This window comes from Prionailurus viverrinus, chromosome B1, assembly GCF_022837055.1.
Source record: "Prionailurus viverrinus isolate Anna chromosome B1, UM_Priviv_1.0, whole genome shotgun sequence".
Lineage (NCBI taxonomy): Eukaryota > Metazoa > Chordata > Mammalia > Carnivora > Felidae > Prionailurus > Prionailurus viverrinus.
This window is the reverse complement of record NC_062564.1, coordinates 114,813,194-114,835,890: the sequence shown is the minus strand read 5'-3', so window position 1 is coordinate 114,835,890 and position 22,697 is coordinate 114,813,194. Positions and strand designations below refer to the sequence as shown.

General features: G+C 42.2%; 1 protein-coding gene across 1 annotated transcript; it reads right to left on the bottom strand.

Moving 5' to 3' along the window:
* Window positions 1-178: 178 nt before the first annotated feature.
* On the bottom strand, window positions 179-22,159 carry ETNPPL (ethanolamine-phosphate phospho-lyase). The gene is made up of 13 exons (XM_047856368.1): window positions 21,954-22,159; window positions 18,547-18,665; window positions 18,109-18,268; window positions 15,574-15,648; window positions 11,277-11,367; window positions 10,525-10,641; window positions 8,348-8,430; window positions 7,529-7,754; window positions 6,480-6,634; window positions 5,488-5,577; window positions 4,926-5,056; window positions 2,797-2,864; window positions 179-921 (listed from the first exon to the last, which is right to left on the bottom strand). Exons 1-13 carry the CDS (start codon window positions 22,151-22,153, stop codon window positions 793-795), a joined length of 1,644 nt encoding a protein of 547 aa, XP_047712324.1. The 5' UTR covers window positions 22,154-22,159; the 3' UTR covers window positions 179-792.
* Window positions 22,160-22,697: the final 538 nt, after the last annotated feature.

Below are 22,697 nucleotides of genomic sequence, written 5' to 3'. Positions count from 1 at the left end.
GAAGTCTGATTTATCCATTTACTTCTTTTTTTAAAAAAATGTTTATTTATTTCTGAGACAGAGGGTTTGGATGAGTGAGGGAGAGGCAGAGAGAGAAGGAGACAAAATCTCAAGCAGGCTCCGTGCTGTCAACACAGAGCCGGATGCACGCCTTGAACTCACAAACCGTGAGATCAAGACCTGAGCTGAAACCAAGAGTTGGATGCTTACCCAACTAAGCCACCCAAGTGCCCCTGATTTATCCATTTGCTTCTTAACATTTGCTGTATGTGATTTTTTCCAAATGGCTTTGATTTTTACCACCCCTAGTGTTCTGTGCAAAACAAGGGTACGCTTTTCTAGTAAAAATGTTTTGTTTACATCATCTTTGATTATAGCCCCAAAATATATATAAATTAAATCAATAAAGAATGGTTCATTCATATTTTAAGGCACTACGTCTCTAAAGTTAAGGAACCTATTGTACTTTGCTCTCTCATTTCAAACATTAACACATGAGAAGTAAAACTGCCAACTTAATATTCAGTTTGAATCATAAGTTTAGTAGAATAAATAAAGTACTTTCAGAAATCGCAAGTAGGGAATTAACAGGCTAGAGACTGAACTAATAATCTTGACATGGTTTGGCTTTCACTCGGCTTATTCTTTTCACTCTGTTACCTTTTTATTTACACATCTAAATGAAATGCAAATTCTACTGTTAGAGGGTACAACACAGGTACTAACCGAAGAGACACTTCCATTCATTCTCTATAACCCTGGATATTTATCCTGCTTTAAAATGTTAATCTCTCATGTCTTGAGCCTCTTACTGAGCAGCGAGTGCTTATCTGTGCACAATCCATTTCTCTTTCGGCTGGGATTTTCTCTGGGATCCGAGGTGCCTTCACTGAGCAATTCCGAGTGTGCTTCGTTAGGCATCTGCAAGACAGGCGCAGGCGCACAAACTCCAGCAGGCGCGCCCCCCTCCGAGCCGCCCGGCCTCTGCAGGGCCGACTCAACAGGCCAGCAGGCAAACAGGACGCTATGACACTGGCTGTTCCTCTCTAACCCTGGTGAGTATCTTCTGTGGACCTTTGAAATGTGAGGTCAGCATAAAATCTGGGACTCCAGGGGCGCCTGGGTGGCTGGGTCGGTTAAGTGTCCGACCTCAGCTCAGGTCATGATCTCATAGTTTGTGGGTTCAAGCCCCACATGGGGCTCTGTGCTGCTAGCTCAGAGCCTGGAGCCTGCTTCGGATTCTGTGTCTCCTGCGCTCTCTGCCCCTCCCCCGCTCTTCTCATTCTCTCTCTCTCTCTCTCTCTTTCTCTCTCTCTCTGCTTCCTTCTCAAAAATAAATGAACATTAACAAAATTAAAAAAAAATCTGGGACTCCAAGCCAAAATTTCAGAAATGTGTTCGCTAACTCTAGCATCCGATTCTCATTGAGAACTCCCTTTTTTGTAGGCTCCTTTTCTTTTTTTTTTTTTTTTTTCTTCAGCGTTTTTATTTTTTTTTTTATTTTTGGGACAGAGAGAGACAGAGCATGAACGGGGGAGGGGCAGAGAGAGAGGGAGACACAGAATCGGAAACAGGCTCCAGGCCCCGAGCCATCAGCCCAGAGCCTGACGCGGGGCTCGAACTCACAGACCGCGAGATCATGACCTGGCTGAAGTCGGACGCTTAACCGACTGCGCCACCCAGGCGCCCCTGTAGGCTCCTTTTCAATGCTTGCTCAGTTTTCAGCTACGATTCTGTCCTAGCCTTGACAAGCTGCTCTTAAACTGCAGGTAAGAATTGATTTCTAGGATCGGTTTGTGTTCCACCAAGAAACAGAAGCAGTCCTGTTAACCATTTTCTCTCAAAGGGCCTAATGTTTTTCCATGAGAAGGACCTTGCTGAGGGTGCCGTATGTGCGGGCAGCTTCGAGGCACTGAGTGTTCCTTTGTGTGTCCAAGTCATAAACAAATAGCAAATTATGCAACAAGCCTCTCAAGTTTTTGCCTCTCTGTTTCCTGAGCTGGGGAGCACTTTCTCACACCCTGGGCAGCTCAGGGAGAGAATGGAAAGGCCCTCTGCTGGAAGCACATCAAATGCAGAAACTAGGCCACTTGGTGCCAGATGGTTCTCAGGCCCCAGAATTTGAAGTTTATACTTTAGTTCACTTCAGGACCAAACCCTGGCATTTTGGAGCCACCCTGCTAACGCTTCTGCTGCTTTTAAAGAGTGATGTGCAGTGGGGCGCCTGGGTGGCTCAGTCGGTTAAGCGTCTGACTTCGGCTCAGGTCATGATCTCATGGTTTGTGAGTTCCAGCCCCGTGTCGGGCTCTGTGCTGACAGCTCAGAGCCTGAGGCCTGCTTCGGATTCTGTGTCTCCCTCTCTCTCTGCCCCTCCCCTGCTCACACTCTGTCTCTCTCAAAAATAAATAAACATTTAAAAAAAAAAAAAAAGAATGGTGTGCGGGAATCCGAGGCAGCGTCAGGTGACCCTCCAACAGGAGGATGCTTAGGACATTTTTAATCATTTCTCTTTTTATTTTGAAGGCCCTCTTTGCAAGCTGGAGGAGTTTTTTTTTTGGAAGGAGGTTATGGGAGTGATCCAGTAATAATGGTTCTTTGGTTTTATTCCTTTCAAGTGGTAGGATGCTTGCCTTGAAATTTAATTGTGCACTCAAAATTGCAACAGTAAGCCAACCCTAGCAAAGGTGGATTTTATTCTAAAAATTATTGTACAGTTTTTTTTTAATTTGCATTCCTTTCAGTTAATTTTCCAAAGTTTTAACCTTTTCCTCTAAAAACAGAGTAGCAGACTCTTACCTTTGTTCTGCACAGAGTATTCTCAGAGGTCACACTCTCACTTTTGGCTCCGATGGCTTCTTCCACAACTACATCAAGGGAGATATAGTGGAGAAGACAGGATGACATAAAATATTAAAAAAAAAACATTTTTGGGGCCCCTGGGTGGCTCAGTCGGTTAAGCATCCAACTTCAGCTCAGGTCATGATTTCGCAGTCCCTGAGTTCGAGCCCTGCATCAGACTCTATGCTGACAGCTTCAGATTCTGTGTCTCCCTCTCTCTCTGTCCCTCCCCCTCTTGTTCTCTCTCTCTCTCTCTCAAAAATAAACAAACATTGAAAAAATTAAAAAAAAATATTTGTGGTATCTATAGAAGTACGCTTCATGAAGAATTAAGAAGTAAATGTAATGTGTTTAAAACATGTCACTATTAGAATTGCTGCTTTTAAACTTTTATTGCAGCATTCCATCATTATCATTTACAAGTGGCACTGAACCTGATAGGTATGCCTCCTTCACGTTATTCAAAGGAAATTCGGGGCGCCTGGGTGGCTCAGTCGGTTAAGTGGCCAACTTCGGCTCAGGTCATGATCTCGCGGTCCGTGGGTTCGAGCCCACGTCGGACTCTGTGCTGACAGCTCAGAGCCTGGAGCCTGTTTCCGATTCTGTGTCTCCCTCTCTCTGACCCTCCCCCGTTCATGCTCTGTCTCTCTCTGTCTCAAAAATAAAAATAAACGTTAAAAAAAATTTCAAAGGAAATTCTTTGGCCCACCGTCAGTAATGCTCCAGCTCTGAGGTGACTTTGAAGCAATGGTGACAGATTTGCCTATCCTACACTCTTCCACCCAGCCCTTCAGAAGGACCCGCGTTAATGCAGTGTGTGAGAAAAGTGTGCCAGGGGTGAGTGTGAGTGTGCCCTTGGTCCAAAGACAGTGACTACATCACAAATAACTTGGGCTGACTCTCAACTTTTCCAAGATCGATCATCTATGTTGTATGCTCTGTTATTCCTGGCTTCTCAGCCTTACCCTAACCCCAAACGTCTGAGAAGGGAGCAGAGAAGTTGAATCTTAAAGATATAACTATGCAACCCCAAAATATCTTAACGTTGGACAGTACGTTATGTGTTTCAACATGGTTTTTACATTCCTAGTTTACTTTCTTTTTTTTTTTTTTTTAACGTTTATTTATTTTTGAGACAGAGAGAGACAGAGCATGAACGGGGGAGGGGCAGAGAGAGAGGGAGACACAGAATCGGAAGCAGGCTCCAGGCTCTGAGCCATCAGCCCAGAGCCCGACGTGGGGCTCAAACTCACGGACTCATGGACCGTGAGATCGTGACCTGAAGTCGGATGCTTAACCGAGCCACCCAGGCGCCCCATACATTCCTAGTTTACTTTCAATCTCAGTTTATGCTCATAACAGAAAACAAATTAACCTACCGAATTATATAATATAGGTAAGCAAAAGCTAAATTCCTATGACAGGGATAATTCTGAATGGCAAAAAAAAAAATCCCTCAAAAGTTAAATGTAATAAGTAAAATAGACAAGTCAAACGGTTCAGCATATAGCAAATAACTGTTGACCTGTAACCTGTAATTTTTATTAATAACGTTTCTCGCATTTTCATGGTACAATGCCGAAATACCATATCCTCCCGTGTCTGTGGTGCATATTACAATGCAGACATGCAGTTTTTGAAAAGCAAAAACAGATAAGGGCGCCTGGGTGGCTCAGTCGGTTAAGTGTCCGACTCTTGATTTTGGCTCAGGTCATGATCTCACAGTTCGTGGGATCGAGCCCTGAGTTGGGGCTTGGTATTTTCTCTCTCTCCCTTGCTCTCTGCCCCTCCTCCACTCTCTCTCTCTCTCTGTCAAAAATAAATAAAATAAACTTAAAAAAAAGTGAGAACCAATAAAAATAAAGTTGTGTCAGTTCCTTAAAAACCTAGATCTGTAGTTACGGGAGTGCAAACAGAAATTTTTGATTTAACTAAGAGTCTACATAGTTATTATTTTCTTTTTCTAGTTCTATATACAAAGTCATATGTTCATTTCCAACTGCCTTCACTTCTGTCATGAAGAACAAGCACAGTCATGTATGACTGGGTGTGGGACAGGGTGGCATCTTAAATATCTGTGAACAGACCTGTTAGAATCTCATCGAGTTGGTCCACCATAAACTTGGCATCTTCTTCAGTGAAGCACATAGGTGGTTTTATTTTAAGCACATTTCTATGAGGTCCGTCGGCACTGAGAAGCACTTGCTTTTCTTTCATCCTAATTAGTGCAGGAAATATATGTGAGTGCACACAAATGGTAACTAAGATTATTTAAGAATGATGTAGGGGTGCCTGGGTGGCTCAGTTAAACATCGACTCTTGATTTCAGCTCTGGTCATGATCTCGGGGTCGAGAGATCCAGCCCCGCATTGGGCTCCACACTGATCGCACAGAACATGCTTGGGATGCTCTGTCTCCCTCGCTCTCTTCCCCTCCCCCGCTTGCAAAAAGGTTCCCTCCCTCTCTAGAGAGAAAAAGAAAAGAAAAGAAAAAAAGAATGATGTGAACACAGAGCAGTTCAGTATTCTCATGCACGTGTCTCAAACTTCCCTTATTTGGAGAGGTGGGAGGAAGTAAAGGAAGCTTTCAAATGGGGGGGAGGGGCATCTTTCAAGCCAGGATACCAGTCAGGTGTGGGGGCGTATTTACTTGTAGATGACATGTTGAGCCTCATCTGTGGCGGGGGTCCTTTTCTGCTGGTCCTTCACCAAGTCAATTCCGATAAACAGGCCGATGCCCCTGAAGAAGGTAAAGAAAGAAAACTTGACAGATACTCTATCAGACACTGCACTGTCACAAAAGATTAACATTGTCCCTAAACCTCATTTTCATTTAAAGCTGGATATGATTCCCTGTAGGGGTAACTGTTACTGATTCTAACAAATCCAAGATACCAACCCACTGTCACAGGTCTTTCTAGTTTTTGAACCAAGTTGTTTTTCTCATCCAGCTTTTTTTTTTCTTTACTTAATTGTAAAAGAAAAGTCTTAAAAACAACCTTCTCATACTTCTTAGCTTCTCAGGACATTAATGATGATAAATATGTAAAGTTTATATATATCTATGAAAAATATCAAGTTTTCCGGGATGTCATTTTATTTATTTATGTATTTATTTATTTATTTATTTAATGTTTATTTTTGAGAGAGAGAGAATGAGTGGGGGAGGAGCAAAGGGAGAAGGGGGTACAGACAGAGCTCAGAAGCGGGTTCCATGTTAAGGCAGAGAGCCCAATGTGGGGCTCGAACCCGTGAACCTTGAGATCATGATCTGAGCCGCAGTTGGATGATTAACCTCCTGAGCCATCCAGGCGCCCCTCCAGGATGTCATTTTCAATAATTTTTGAAAAATTATTTAGAGTTACTTTAAGTTCCTTCTTCCCATCTTTTACAGGCTGAAGTTATACCGGCTTTATTTATTTATTTATTTATTTATTTATTGAAGTATAAAAGTCAAGAAAGGTATACACCCAAAAGTTAACAGTGGTGATATCAGGGTTCTGGATTAAGAACAAATTTTGTTTTTTATGTTTTTCAGTATTTTCTAGATTAAATTTTATGTAATTTATTTTAAGTTTATAAGATAAGTTATTTTCATTTGGAAAAGTGAGTAACCATATGACAATCTCATGATAAGCACACCTGATATCTCCTATTAAAGTATGTTTAGCCTTCTGTTTATTGAGTAATTCAGTAAGATAATCCCCCACTCTTGTGGCATTTCCTTGAAGGTCTTCACTTTCAATTACATTCAGGACAGCCAAACCAATAGCAGAAGATACTGGATTTCCTCCATACTGCAGAAAAAAGATAAAAACATAATAGTTGAATTAGTGGTATTGCTTCATCTATGAGAAATTTGGCTCATACATAAGCAGATAAAGATATAATTTCAATAAGTTTTTCTCTTGTGATGCAAACTTTTTAGATTTAGGATATAGTGTGATTCTATTTATTTACGACTGAGTGAAAATTCATTCCGAATCATAGTCTCCATGCCGCATAATTGGTATGAAGGACTATCATGGAATTTATTAGTTCATCCAAACCAAAACGAGACACTGCGTTGGGAACTAAGAATTTCAGAATGTGGTTCAGTGAGGGGGATGTGGACTTCGGTCCCTGAACAGTTGTGTGAAAACAGCTACGCAATGACATTTTCTCCAAATAATTTATGTCCTCGGTTTGAATCTTACTATTAGTTGTCACAAGTCCTAATACACGTACTGCACAAACTATAATAATTTTTCCAAGCTTAAAGTTCATGACTTTTGGGGGTAAAACCAAGGAAATAAAATTTCCCAAAGATAGGAAATTTAGTATCTCCTGTGACAGCCATATAACATTTATAGTACTGTATCATCTAAACACTTTAGAAATGCTTGGGGAATTTAAATGTGATACAAAATAAAGGCGATCATATCATCTGTGAGTGAAACATAACCTGTAGAGTTTAGTAAGGCAACCATTTATTACAAGAACAATTAATCATTTTAGGAAGGGGAAAGATACACAAGGAAAAATACAAGAATTATGCCAGACAGAACGAAATATGGTTAGATCCAAGTTTGGCTAGTGTCCTGGGGCGGTTAGCTGGCAATACTGAACTTTATTCTTTACTACATTGGCAAGAAGTGTAAGAACATGCATTATTTTTCCCTCTTAGCATAAACTGGGAGGTCAAAATTTACCGTATTGAAGTATTCCATCCCAGAACTGCTGAAGGCCTCTGCAATTTCTTTGGTTGTTACAACGCATGCCATTGGGTGGCCATTGCCCATTGGTTTCCCCATCGTGACAATGTCTGGAACAAAATCTTCACCATGCATTTGGAAGCTCCAGAAATGTTTTCCAACTCGGCCAAAGCCCACCTGAACTTCATCAGCTATAAACACACCTCCTGCTCTGTGTACATATCTGAAAAGCAAAAAGGAAATCTAATGCCTTCGGGTCACGGAGGGTCCCCAAACCCACCCACGAAGATATAGATTATGGAGGACTTGAAAAAATGTCGTTAACTTGAGGTTTGTAATCATTGTCAAAAACATTTCAGCGCTCAAATCCCCAAAGCATCTACGTGATGTCACTGACTTTGCAATATAATCACATTATTTCCAGACTAGACATGTTCTATATTATGGAGGTTTGTGCTGCTTGATGTAAGCTCTACTGTGGCATTTTAAGCGGGAAGAGAAAGAAGTGAACCAGTAGCGTTTAGCAGGGTTAATCTTCCAATTTTACTGATTGGTAAGCATGGGCACCAGCCAGAGAGGATGCCAGGCTGGGGAATGGAGCAGGGTCCTGGAGGCCCCCTGCTGGACCACATACTCCCTTTATTTGCTGGATCTTGGAAAGGTGGAGGGGCTCTGGGGAGTCCCGGTGTGGCAGGCATGCCTAAGTGGCTCTTCACCAGCTAGTCTGCAAGTACTTCAATATTTTAACCAGTATGGCCTTGTAGAACTGTCACAGAGCCTTCAGTCTGACCAAGGATGCCCAAGTCAAGTACATACTCTGCCACTTTCTGGAAGTAGCCTGCTGGAGGAATTATTTGTCCGCCACAACTCTGCATGGATTCAGCAATAAAGGCAGCAATCTACACAAGAGAAGATGGGGTCAAAGTCCATTAGGTTCCCCTTGAACCCCCTAAAAACGAGGACTTTTTATAGAGCAGGTTATTTTGGGTGGGAATGTGCCTGTGGCAGGTGTCAGACAGGCCATTTGATGACCAAGAAAAGATGTCCGTGCTGGAAATGCAAACTGATCTGAAGCATCAGTTTTGGAAATTCCACAGTACCAGTGGAACGGTGGAGAGGGCGACTTCCATTTCTCTGTTACTAATTTAAATGCAGTGTTTTCATGAGGACTGGCTGAACGAGAATGATGTTTGGATCAGTCTTTGATATGAACTTCTAAAAAATTACCCAGGTTCTAAACCCATTCCTGTGGTGCCTGTTTCCTCAGCTTGGTGAAGGAGGATTGCTTGCGCCCAGAATCTGCTCTAAGGAAAGGGGAGAGCAACTTGTGGCCACGCGCTTTAGTTACTGCGCCTTATTTCTAGTTCTTACCCTGACCCAGGCTTAACTCAATGGAATTAGGCAGTTCACAAAAGGAACTGCAGATGAAATGCTCTGGAGGGGAAGAAAATGGGGGGCAGAAAATAGATAACACTGAATCAAGCGGAGAAAGCATAGACATAGTATGAGATATGAAGTCAAGAGAACCAGACTACATCTTAGTAACTCTATTACCTTGGCTTACGTTCTTCCCTTTGGAATATTTCATTTACTAGCTATAACATGAAGCCACTGGACTTAAGAGATTGCTTCTCTAAAATTCCCTGACCTTGTAAGCACATCTAATATTCTGAAGCATCCATCTTCTATTTGCTCATTGCTTTCAGCATTCTTAACAGGAAAGCATCAATTCAATAGCTACTGAATGCTAATGTGCTCCAAAAGCTATGGGAACCTTTGCAGCAGGCAAAAAGACCATGTGATCTTAATAATGTAAGCATTTCCCTGGAAGAACTGTTTACCGTTTGTGTAAAGAAGAATAGGCTATGCTTGAATAAGAAAAGCCAAAAAACAAAACAAAACAAAACAAAACAAAACAAACAAAAAGGAAAGCATATGAAGCTCCCCACAACAGGTAGAGCTGAGGGCTAGCTGCGCAGATAGCACATCTGAAGATATGGAAAATGAACGGAATGGAAAGAAAACAGTTAAGAAATGCAAATGACTCTCCAGGCACTAAGATAAAAATATTTGAATTGGAAAAAGCAAAGACTTCCTTTTCATCAAAATGGAGGTTTTCTTTATTGCCATGTTGATGCCATAAGCCAGTTTAAACGCAAAGCACTTGTCAGGGCGCCTGGGTGACTCAGTTGGTTAAGTGTCCTGTCGGACTTCGGCTCAGGTCATGATCTCGCAGTTCCTGAGTTCAAGCCCTGCGTTGGGTTCCATGCTGACAGCTGGGAGCCTGGAGCCTGCTTCGGATTCTGTGTCTCCCTCTCTCTCTGCCCCTCCCCTACTCGTGCTCTGTCTCTCTGTCTCTGTCTCTGTGTGTGTGTGTGTGTCTCTCTCTCTCTCAAAAATAAATAAACATTCAAGGCAAAGCACATAAGTAACCCCCAAATGGGCTGAGAATTGATGTTAAGCTAGTAGGGTGACGACTGAGAAAATGGAAACTCTTACTCTGGGGGATTCTGGTGCTGTCTTAGAAGTCTAGGTTCAGATTGGAGAAACATCTTTTCTGCCTTGGCTAACCCGGGCTGTGCAGCTTTGGGACAGTTGAACCAGTTCAAGGGAAGCACCAAGGCATCCTGGGCCTGGGAGCCTGCACTGGTTCTGAGGTCCCAGGACCACTGTGCCTCTTCCCCTCCCTCCATCATTTGGAAGAGTCTTTCCTAATCCTCTCCTCTCCTACCCCTTTGGACCATAGTCTGCCTCCCACTGAGAAGGGGAGAATTAAGCCATAGTGATTGCATTTCTAGAATAAATAAAAATAGATAGTTTTAGAGGCATGATTATAATAATGAACTTTTAAAAATATGAACCAAGTGAAATGTAAGCAGAGAAGAACAAAAAGGGCATTGCGCTCTAATCCTTTTCGCCTCTCCAATTCTCACAATGATTTCGATCCATCTTATAAACAATGTTAAGATGTTTTCAAAGCTGCAAATACCAACCTTCCTTCCACTGTTATGAGCTTCTTCAATAATTTTCTTCACTTCATCTGCATAAGCGCCGGCTGGGTCTGCATGATCTTCTCTGTATTTTCCTCTGTAAGTATCTGGAGTTGGTGCCTGAAAACAATCAAATGGTAGGGTTTCTCAAGATTTACTTCTCGGACAAATGAGCCTTAAAAAAAAAGGCATTTCGGGGTGTCTGGGTGGCTCAGTCAGTGAAGCGTCCAAATCTTGATTTCGGCTCACATCATGATCTCACGGTTCACAGGTTCGAACCCTGAGTTGAGCTCTGTTTTAATGCTTCAACAATTTGATTGATTTCTTTATTGTCTTTCCTATTTATTTTACTTCATAACTCTGTATAATAATTTAGCATAGAGCAATTTAATTTTAAGACATTCATACACAGTAGATTCAACTCTGAATTTCAAGCTGGCATCAGTGACGGAAAAAGTAATTGAAGACCAAAGGCAAAAATAAAATAAAATAAAATAAAATAAAATAAAATAAAATGACAACTGTAAATACTAGCTTTCACTACAACTATACTAATTTGCTCATTGTGACACTCATCAATGGATTTTAAACCACATCCTGTCATTAACTAGCCTTTTGACTTTAGTAAGTCACATAACTGCTTTAAATCTTAGTTTCTTTTTCATAGTTTTATTTTGATGAAAGGATCGGACTGGATTATCACTAGGCATTCTTCCAGTTCTAACTTTCTGATTCTTGGATTCTAAGATACTTACCACATGCACAAATTCTTTCTTGACATCTTTGCCCTTTCGGAATTTGTATGGACTGATCTCAATTAAAGATGATAGGTGACCATGGTAAGCACTGAAAGGAAAAAGAACAGTAACCAAAATCACTCAGCAAAGGATGTTTTTGTAGTGTATGAAAACCAGTATTCCTAATCATCCGGGGAGAATCTAAACCTTGGTGCCAGATTTAATTCTACAGGGTCTAAGTTTTCATGGCAAGACTGGCATTTAATTTGTCCAGTTCTCCTTATTCATGTAATAAAACACATAGGAAACCAAGTATGTGTCCTCATAGACAATTTTTTTTTCTTTTTAAAATTTTTTTTCAACGTTTTTTATTTATTTTTGGGACAGAGAGAGACAGAGCATGAACAGGGGAGGGGCAGAGAGAGAGGGAGACACAGAATCTGAAACAGGCTCCAGGCTCCGAGCCATCAGCCCAGAGCCCGACACGGGGCTCGAACTCATGGTCCGCGAGATCGTGACCTGGCTGAAGTCGGACGCTTAACCGACTGCGCCACCCAGGCGCCCCAGACAATTTTTTTTTTCAACAGGAAAAAAACCCTTAATTTCTTAGGATGATATTAGATGTACTAAATTATATTGTCTACATGTAAAAAATTATTTTCTATAGCTTCATGAAAACTTTGTCAGTATGTATTCTTTAAATGTATTTGACAGTTACATTCTAGTAAATTTTAAAAATAACTTCATATCCCAGAATGGGCTGTGTTTCTGTCTGGAATGGTTTCTGTGGGATGTCTGATTGCATAGGCTGGCCAAATACAAGTCAGGAAGAGCATGAGATCTCTTCAAGAAGAACTCAGATTGAGAGGTAGCCAAGTGGCTATGAGATTCCTTTCTCTCACTTAAAATACAGGTGGCTATAATATACCCTTTTCTGTTTCTTTCCCAAAGGCATAATTAAGAGATCTGGAAAAGAAATTTTAAAAAGCCCAGGAATAGATAAAACAAAGAGAGAAGACTTCCCTTAGCATAGATTAACGCATGCTACAAAGCCATAGTAATAAAGTTAGTATGCAGAATAAGAACAAGGAGAAGACTGGGGCAGAAAAGGACCTCAGAGACACATCCACAAATAAATGTAACACAGTGGACACCAGGTGGGTTTCATACAAGGCAGCAGAAGAAAATGAAGAACATTTTCATGATATAGGGAGTGCAGTGGGTGTAGAGGGAGAGATATTAACAAAACTTAGAAGACACAAATTGTACAATGAAAATTTTATCTATTTGATTTGATCAAAATTAAAGATTCCTGGGGCGCCTGGGTGGCGCAGTCGGTTAAGCGTCCGACTTCAGCCAGGTCACGATCTCGCGGTCCGGGAGTTCGAGCCCCGCGTCAGGCTCTGGGCTGATGGCTCAGAGCCTGGAGCCTGTTTCTGATTCTGTGTCTCCCTCTCTCTCTGCCCCTCCCCCGTTCATGCTCTGTCTCTCTCTGTCCCAGAAATAAATAAACGTTGAAAAAAAAATTAAAAAACAAAAATTAAAGATTCCTGTTGAAGGATATCATGGACAAAGCTAAAAGACAGATGATAGGGCAGGAAAGGATATTTGAAATGTCTCAAACTAAAAGAGATTAACTCTATGGTGGTTCTTAACTCTGCCTGCATAGTAGAATCACTTGGGAAACTTAAAAATATATACTTCTGATTTTCTTTACTTGGTCTGGCGTGGGGCCCAGGCACTGGCATTTAAAGAAATTTCCTAGGTAATATTAAGACACAGTCAAGGTTGAGATCTTTTGATCTAGACAATACAAGTAAACACAAACCAACAAGAAAAGGATGGGAACCCCAACAGAAAAATGGGCAAAGAACACGAACAAGTAATTCTCAGAAGAGAAATCACAAATGCATGTAAGTTTATGAAGAGATACTCAAACTCATCATTAGAAAGCTGCAAAGTTAAGACAACATTGATATCATTTTATAGTCACTGGACTGGCCAAAATTAGAAAAAAAATGAGAAAGCAGAATACTATTAGGTTTTGGTGGGGATAGAGGGAAATGGAAAATTTCATGCACTGTGTAGAGTGTTGCAACCATTCTGGAAGCTGATCTGGTAGTATTTAATCACATTAGGACCACAGTACCCCTATGGACTAGCAATCCTGTTTCTGGGTGTTTATCCCTAAGCACTTCTTAGAAAGGTCCATAAGGGCACATGTACAAGGATGCTCATTGCAGACCTACTTGTGGTAGCTAGGAGCAACGGACAGTGACAGTATCCATCAGTGGGGGGAACCACACCCCCACTGAGCACCTAAAATGCATTGGCTCTGAATTGAGATGTGCAGTAAGTGTAAAACATACACTGGATTTAAAGATTTAAAATATGAAAAAAGAGGGGCACTTGGGTGGCTCAGTCTGGTCAGCATCTGACTTCGGTTCAGGTCTGATCTCACCATTTATGAGTTCGAGCCCCACATCAGGCTCCGTGCTGACAGCTCACAGCCTGAAGCCTGCTTTGGGTTCTCTGTCTTCCTCTCTCTCTGACCCTCCTCCATTCAAGCTCTGTGTGTCTCTCTCCCTCAAAAATAAATAAATGTTAAAAAATTTTTAAGAAAAAGAGAAATCTCAATATATCTTACATTGATTAACTATTGGAATGATATTTGCAAATATATTGGCTACTGGAAAAATTTAAATGTCCTATGTGGCTCACATATTTCTATCAGACCACACTGAATTAGAAAAATAGATGTACATCTAGCAATATAGTCTTGAAACAGTGCTGAGGGGAAAGTTTGAAACAGAAAAAGATCTATGACAATTTTTATAAAATTAAAACAGATTCACAAAATATAATATATAAGAACACAAAAATAAAAGATATACACTAGACACATTAGAATAGCTGTCTATAGGTGAGGGAGAATGGAAATTTAAAAAGAACCAACAAATCAACTGTGGTAGGCAGAACAATGCACCCCCCCGCCCCCCAGATGCCCACATTCTAGTCCTTGGAACCTAGGAATATGATACATGGCAAAGGGAACCTTGCAGATGTGAATAAATTAAGAATCTTGAGATGGAGAGATAATCCTGGAGAGTCAATGTAATCACAGGTGTCTTCACAAGTGAAAGGAGGAGGCAGGGGGTTGGTGGTCAGAGGTTGAGGATGGAAGGGGGGGGGGGCAGGGCAGTGGAAGGGAGGGACTCCAAGCAAGGAATGCAGGCAGCCTCTTGAAGCCCGGCAAGGCAAGAAAACAGAAGGAGCCTTCAGAAGGAGCACAGTTCTGTTGACACCTTGATATTGGCCCCATGAGACCCATTTTGGATTTCTGACCTATTCCCTCTGTGAAAGAATACATTTGTGTTGCTTTAACCACTAAATCTGTAGTAATCTGTTATAGCAACAATAGAAAATGAATATGCCACTCAGCACATAAAACAAGAGAAGCCTGTATAAGGGCAAGAAATGAAGAAGTTCAATTTAAGCTTCTGCGTCTGATATTAGTGGAGAGGTAGAAAAAAAATTAGAAGAAAAAATCTTAATAAGGAATGGAGGTTGTCAGCTTTCTTGTTTAAATGTAAAAATTCGTGTTTAGAAGGTGAGATTAAATGACTGTTAATAGTCACAAACTAAGGAGAAATTACTATCTTTTACTTGGTTTCTAAAATAAGAAATTTGTCCTAAATTGTTGGGGTCCCTGGGTGGCTCAGTTGGTTAAGCATCCGGCTTCGGCTCAGGTCATGATCTCAAGGTTCATGAGTTAGAGCCCAGAGCTGAACTCTGCACTGACAGCTTGGAGCCTGAAGCCTGCTTGGGTTTCTGTGTCTCCCTCTCTCTCTGCCCCTCCCTAGCTTGTGCTTTCTTTCTCTCTCAAAAATAAATAACATTAATTTTTTTAAATTTGCCCTAAAGCATTATCTTTTAAATTAATTATAGTGGATAATCACAATAATGATGAGAATGTATAGAGTTTTAAGACGTCAGTTATGTTTTTATTTTGAGAACAATTGAGTTATGCAGTGTGGTGGCTCAACAAACAGTTAATGTGTAAAAAGCAAGCCCTGATTCATGCAAAGCCCATTAGCCATGACCACAGCATCCAAGAGATCCTCCCCCGTTTGCAGGAACTTCAACAGAATTAGGAATTCTCCAGGCCTAAGCTGGCCTTGATACCTTAATACAGAATAAAAATCATTGTGCCACCCTCCTCCACATGGGCTTGTGGTATTTGGTATGGACAGGACCAATATGATTTTGTGTCTGAAGGAGCTTCTTGCTTAGAAGTCTTGCATCCAAAACTTACTGGTCAAGAGTGATCACATCTTGGTGGCCTCTGAACTGCCGAGCCAAGCGTAAGGCCAAGTCATTGGCTTCAGATCTAAGATAACACGGAGACAGGGATCAACATGACATAAGCTTAAAAAAAAAAAAGTTTCAAAATGTTAATTACCAAAGTTGTAAGATCCCAGTTATTCAGAAATGGATGGAGAAGTAAGTTGCAGTCCTCTCTTTCCCCTTCAGTCTTGCTCACCCAGCAAATCTCACTTCATCCTTCCAATACAAGTTCCCCAGAGGTCTTCAATAAGGAATGAGACACACAGAAGAAACCCAATTCAAAGGATATGCTGCTCAGCTCAAATTTCAGCCTAGTTCAGCCACATTAGTAGGTGGCAGACTTGGAGGATGTCAGGAAGCCCGCGTTAAGCCTCATCTCGGAGGAATGGCAGTGCGACAGCCCCTTAATTGGATCACAAAACTAAGTTCTACTGACCCAATATTTGATCAGCTCCTCATTGATAAAATGAAGATCATAATTTTTCTTTCTGGTTTTGGCAGTCTAAATACACTACTCAGACACAGAGGAAGAAAATAATCATTTGTGGGATGTTTGCTCTCTGCCAGACATCATATGGAGTGTTTTGGTTGCATTTATTCTCAGAACTGCTCTGTATGGCGGGGGCTGCTGTCTCCTTTGTATGGATGAAGCAATGCCTCAGAGAGGTTAAGGAGCTCTCTGAGCTCTCACAGCTAATAAGCTCTCACAGCTAATAAGAGGAAGAGCCAGCATTCAGACTGTTTAACTTCAGGATTATGCTTTGTACCATCCCAGGCTCTGCTGCCTCCAGTCTCTGGTGACAGTGCTCTTGGAAGCAATCCTTTTTGACAGTGTAGGATTCTTTAGAAGTGAAAGGCAAATATTATGGTATTTAATTCATTGAAGGCAAAGGAATGCTTTATAACAACAAATTGGATCCTAAAATTTCTTCATTCTTTACAAAGAAAAAGGAATGATCTTCTGCCTACAAAATTGGTTTTAAAATCTCATTGAAAAGAGAAATGTGAATCACAATATCATATGATCAAACAGTTACAGAATTTCTAATAGTTTTAATCATATATACATACACATAATTTTTAAAATATGAGTTTAATGCTGTATGTACACGTCTCCTCCCAATATAATATTGCATTGTGAGCTTTTCACATGTCACTCTAAATGTATTTTCAAACACATATTTTTAACGTCTGCAGAATATTCCATAGAATGGATACAGAATAACTTGAATTTACGGAACTTAAAAGTTGGAACATATCTATTCTTTTGAATTTAGTCCTTCCTTTTTTTGTACTTGTGTTAGGGAAATGTTTAATTGCCTAAGAAAACAAGTCAATCAAAAGTCTTACAGGGGCGCCTGGGTGGCTCAGTCAGTTAAGCGTCTGACGTTAGCTCAGGTTATGATCTCACGGTTCGTGAGTTCGAGCCCCACGTCGGGCTCTATGCTGACAGTTCAGAGCCTGGAGCCTGCTTCAGATTCTGTGTCTCCCTCTCTCTCTGCCCCTCCCCTGCTCGCCCTCTATTTCTCTCTCAAAAAATAAATACACATGAAAAAAAATTTAACAAAAGTCCTACAAAAGTTATATCCGTTTAGTAGAATTCCTTCTTTGCTGAAATCCATTATTCGTGCTTCAAAAAAACTGCCCAGGCCCTATTGATTTTTAAAGAAATTTTTTTAAATGTTTATTTACTTTTGAGAGAGAGAGAGAGACAGAGTACGAGTGGAGGAGGGCAGAAAGGGAGACACAGAATCTGAAGCAGGGTCCAGGCTCTGAGCTGTTTATACAGAGCCCAACGTGAGCTGAAGTCGGATGCTTAACCGACTGGGCCACCCAGGCGCTCCTTTATTTAAAAAAATTTGTTTTAAATGTTTTATTTATTTATTTTGAGAGAGACAGGGTGAGCAGGGGAGGGGCAGAGAGAGAGAGAGAATCCCATGCAGGCTCCGCAGGATGTGGGTCTCCAACTCAACAGAACATGAGGTCATGACTGAGCGGAAATCAAGAATCCGAGGCTTAAGAGGCTGAAGGACCCAGGCAGGGGGTCCCTATCGATTTTTTTAGCTGCTTCCTCTAGTGTCTGAAGAGGTGAGTGTCATACGACTGGTTAGGTTTTGTCACGTGAGAACCAGCTTGGATATTTTTGCCAGGGTTACAACCCAGGTGTCTCTCCTTTAGGGATACTAAAGCATTCTAGATATGCTTTCCTTACCTTTCACCAAGGGAAGCCCTGGTAATAAAAAGTTGAGTGACATGCACATGTTAATCATCAGTGGCTGTGCCAAAAACCCCGGAGCATGCCGTCCACAAGCTCATGGAGCAAAAGCAGAAGAAAACCGAACCATCAGGGCCCCTGCGTGTGTTCACTTAGTAAGTGGCAAGAATCTCAGAAAAACTTTTTAGACGTCTGCGCTCCACCACCAATCAAAAAGAAAGATACGTGTGAGAGAGTAAACAAAGAGATGAGCGGGAATGGGGGTGGGTGGGAAACTTCGAAACATACCCTGAGTTTGTAAAATAGCAAACAGAGAGCGTCTCCGGCAGGGTTGCTGAAAGGCGCCTGGCATACTCAACAATATTGTCATGAAGGAATCGAGAATTTGTGTTTAGCAGTTCCATCTGTTTCAGGGCAGCCGTGACCACTTCCGGGTGACAGTGTCCCACTAGAATTTAGAAGACAAAGCAAACAAACAAACAAAGAAATTACAATTTTAAATTCCTGGGCAGTGAGGGGGATTCTGAAGCAAGAAAAAGAGAAAAAGAAAAAGTTGAGCTTCCTTCTCTCCCACGTTGCTCCGTAACTTTTCCTGGCAGGGACGACTGACCCCATTCAGCCAAGGAGCTCCAGCCATTGCAATTCCTGGGACACATATCAGTGGTGCTCTGTCTGCCTTACTCCACAAACGTATCCTTCACGGCACAACAAAGACAGGACATGTACCGTGCGCCACGTTGTTGATGCAGTCCAGGTACTGTTCACCTCTCTCGTCAAACATGTACTGCCCCTGGGCTCGAACTATTTTGATGGGATCCGCAGCAAAGAACACTTTGCATGAGGGCCTAGAGATAATGAAAGGAAACACGTTGGTCTGGAAGGACTGCTCAGTGTTTTTCCTTTTCAATGAAGGTCATGATCAGTGGAAAATTACAGTTACATAAAGGAAAGGGAAACACAACCTGGGTGACATACATTTTAAAAAAAATTTTTCATATTAGCCTGGAACCTTTCACTTTAATCCCCCATCCGTGACCCTGCTCATATATTTCATGTATTTGTGATATGAAATTTGCCATGATTTGACAACTCGGTTTAGAGGCACATGGATCAACTCTGACAGCTCTAATTACACCAACCAATAACTAATTTTCCTTTGGGAAGTTTTGTTCTACCAGAAAAAAAAAACCAAAAAAACAAAAAACTTTTTTTTTTTTGAGGTTGACTATGTTCAGGAACTGATAAATATTACAAATATTTAATCCTCCTGACAATCATATGAAATAGGGTTATTACCATTCTCATTTTTATAGGTGAGGAAACTGAGGCTCAGAAAAATCAAGACCCTTGTTCAAGATTACACAGCCAACAAGTGAAAAAAAAAACCCTGAATTTGACACTAGAGTGTCCTAATACCATAGCCCAAGTCAGTATCTGCTTGTTTTCTCCCTCTCCCTTTCTGGTCTAATTGATAAGAAATCAATAGCACTAAAAGCTAACTATAAATAAATTGGTATTAAATACTATAAAAGAGATTTTATTTAAAAAAAATTTTTTTTTCAACGTTTATTTTTTTATTTTTGGGACAGAGAGAGACAGAGCATGAACGGGGGAGGGGCAGAGAGAGAGGGAGACACAGAATCGGAAACAGGCTCCAGGCTCTGAGCCATCAGCCCAGAGCCCGACGCGGGGCTCGAACTCACGGACCGCGAGATCGTGACCTGGCTGAAGTCGGACGCTTAACCGACTGCGCCACCCAGGCTCCCCTAAAAGAGATTTTATAGGAGACCATTCCCATGTCTTTTGCGTGGTACTTGTCCTGTATCAAATGGATTTTCCATTCTTAAATAATGAAATCCAATTATTCTTCTAATCCCTTAATCCATTATTTTGAGCATAATAAAAAGTCATCCATATTTTGGGTTACTTGGATGAATGTCTGGAATATAAATTTTAGAATGCCTGGAGTATAAATTTTAGTAACATAGAAACATCACGAAAGTTTTTTTTATCTTAGCTCTATGGATATGTAGAAAGTAAAATAGAATATATTATTTTTATTTTGGTGATTTTGCATGCACAAAAAAGTGCCACATGCATTGGAGGTATTTTGGAAGGTAATGAAATGCTTACATATTAAATTGAAAGTATTTTACTTATTGCGTATAAGTAAAATACTTTACTTTAGAAAGTATTTTAATTATTATATATAGGTAATCTTAATTTAAAATTGCCTCAGATTAAGCATCGTCAGTTAAAAGGAAACTAATATTTAATGAGAATCTTATTAGCTCAAACCCAACTGTTAGTTTATACTCCCCGTTAAAAGCCAAAGGAAACCTTTGTCATGAATGTGGGCTAGTAACTGCAGACTTCATCCTCCCTTGCTAACGGTACTTTACACGTTGCACTCAGACTTCAGGTAAAATTCTTCAGGGCTGTCCATGGTGATATTCCTCCTTTCCCAAAATTTCTTCTGCTCACACTAGAAACCATTGGGTTTTCCCTGGAATCTAATTATATAGGATTGAAAACTAACAGAAAAAGACAAGGGGGTGATTGAGTAATGAGGGAGGAATGGGACCATTTTGGCTTCTGCTATGCCGGGTTGAGAGAGTTCCTTCCAAGCAATCTCCCAACAGGCCATCTAGAAACGTCTGGGTTGAGACCAGGAGACCAGTAGGAGCAACCGCCTAGCATTTCTCAGAAGTAGATACTAGTTCTTTTCTTTCTTGCGTCCCTAGTCCTCTCTCAAGTTTACCCATGACAGTGCTTGTTAATTACTTGTGAGTATTGCAGGCCTTTGATTTTACAGTGGCCACAATCATCATCTATATTTACATGTGCCTTTTTAGAAACCAGATCATGCTTATTAATCTCACTTGCTCACTCCTGTGAAGCAGAATGTTATTCCTACTCCCACAGAAGAGGAAATTAAAGTAATCTGACAGAGGTCACACAGGTAACATGACACCCTACTAGGACCAGAGCCCAGGTCTGACCTAACATTCAGTGCTGTACGCTTACCGGTATTTTACCGAGTCGTTTATAACACGCGCAAAACAAAAGGAGACTGCATTTTTTCATTGTAATGAGGGCACAGCTTATTTTACTCTTAACAAAGTGTCTTTTAAGGTTTTCTTCTGGCTGGATTAACCCTTTATCTCCTAACCACGCAAGCAAGAAGAAAAAGTTCACTTTAAACAAAAGTTGTCAGAATTAGTTTGTTTTCATAGTCACTGTCGAAAATATTTTTGAGGGGCGCCTGGGTGGCTCAGTCGGTTAAACACCCGACTTCTGCTCAGGCTCAGATCATGATCTTCGGGTTGGTGAGTCTGAGCCCGGAGAATGGGCTATGCGCTGACAGGTTAGAGCTTGGAGCCCGCTTGGGATTCTGTCTCTCTCTGTTCCTCCCCAGCTCAAACTCTGTCTCTGTCTCTGTCTCTCTCTCTCTCTCTCTCTCTCTCTCTGAAAAATAAAGATTTAAAAAAAAAAATTTTTTTTTTTAAATTTTTTTTTCAATGTTTATTTATTTTTGGGACAGAGAGAGACAGAGCATGAACGGGGGAGGGGCAGAGAGAGAGGGAGACACAGAATCAGAAACAGGCTCCAGGCTCTGAGCCATCAGCCCAGAGCCTGACGCGGGGCTCGAACTCACAGACCGCAAGATCGTGACCTGGCTGAAGTCGGACACTTAACCGACTGCGCCACCCAGGCGCCCCCCCAAAAAATTTTTTTAATATCTTTGAGTTCACAGTTTTGAGAGCTTTCGGGGTGGTGGGATTTGGCGCAGGGCTACCCATCCCTGGAATAGTTCCCCTCCTAGATCTATTAACCCTCGTGGGACAACTCTCGCAGCCGCCGGCAGCTCCCAGGCAGCGGCGGGGGGCAGAGCGCCGGGACTGCGCGGGAGCAGGCTGGCGGCGTTCCCTCCCGGCGGAGGCGCGGCGGGCGCCGGGGGCTGGCGCGGCGGGCGGGCTGCTGCGCGAGTGCGTAGGTGCGGCTGCCGGGCGGCGGCGTCTCGCGCTCGGCGGGCCACCGCCCCGGGGGGCCTCGGCGCGCCGCGTTCTTGCTCGCCCGCTACCTGCCCCGCTTCGGCTCCCCGCCCCTGGCGCTAGTTACCGAGTCCTCACCCGATGTGCTTCCTCCTCAGCGCCAGGGTGTCCTGCTTGCTGTACAGCTCGCACATGGTGGCGCGGCTGCCGGGCGCTCCTCGGCTCTCCCTCTCGCCTGCGAGCGCCTGCCTCGCGAGGCTGCCCCAGCGGCGGGCCTTTCCCGCCGCGGTCCCTCGTGGGGTCCCCTCGCCCGGGGCGTCTGGAGTCACTGGTGGCATCAACTAGCTGGGGTCATCTCCCTTTTAAGTCTTGCCCTGCCTTTGCCCTTTGCCAAGCCCCACCCTCCTGTTCCCCCTCCTCCGCCCGGGTGCCCGCTTTGGCGAGTCACCGGACTAGCCACTCATTCGCCACCACCCGTGCCCCTCAACTAACTGACTCCGGCTCCTGCCCTGCGGTTCCCACTACCCCTCCCAATCGTTGCTACTTCTTTGGACTCGCCTTTGATTTCCCGAACTCGACCTTGCCTTTGCCTTTCTTCCTCTTCTGCCCGCGAATTCCCTCCTTCCCACTTTCTTTCTTGTTTCTTTTTGGTGTATCCCATTGTGTTCTTGTAAACGTTCAAAGATAGGCGCTCTCTGGAGATCAGATCCTACAGTGGTCTCCTTTCTCACAGTGAGCGTATTCCAATAGCAAAACCTATCATAACTAAAGTAACGTCACATGCCCTAAGGATCAGTGACAGGGACGCAGCCCGATACTTGTCGGGAATGATAACTCAGTGTTTCAAAGATCTACTGTAACAGTAATTACACTTCTAATTTC

Coding starts and splice junctions, on each gene's coding strand:
- ETNPPL (XM_047856368.1), bottom strand. CDS start 22,153: ATGCCACCAGTGACTCCAGACGCCCCGGGCGAGGGGACCCCACGAGGG. Junction 18,269..18,546: donor CATCAACAACGTGGCGCACG/GTACATGTCCTG, acceptor TCTAAATTCTAG/TGGGACACTGTCACCCGGAA. Junction 15,649..18,108: donor TGCTATTTTACAAACTCAGG/GTATGTTTCGAA, acceptor GTGTTATCTTAG/ATCTGAAGCCAATGACTTGG.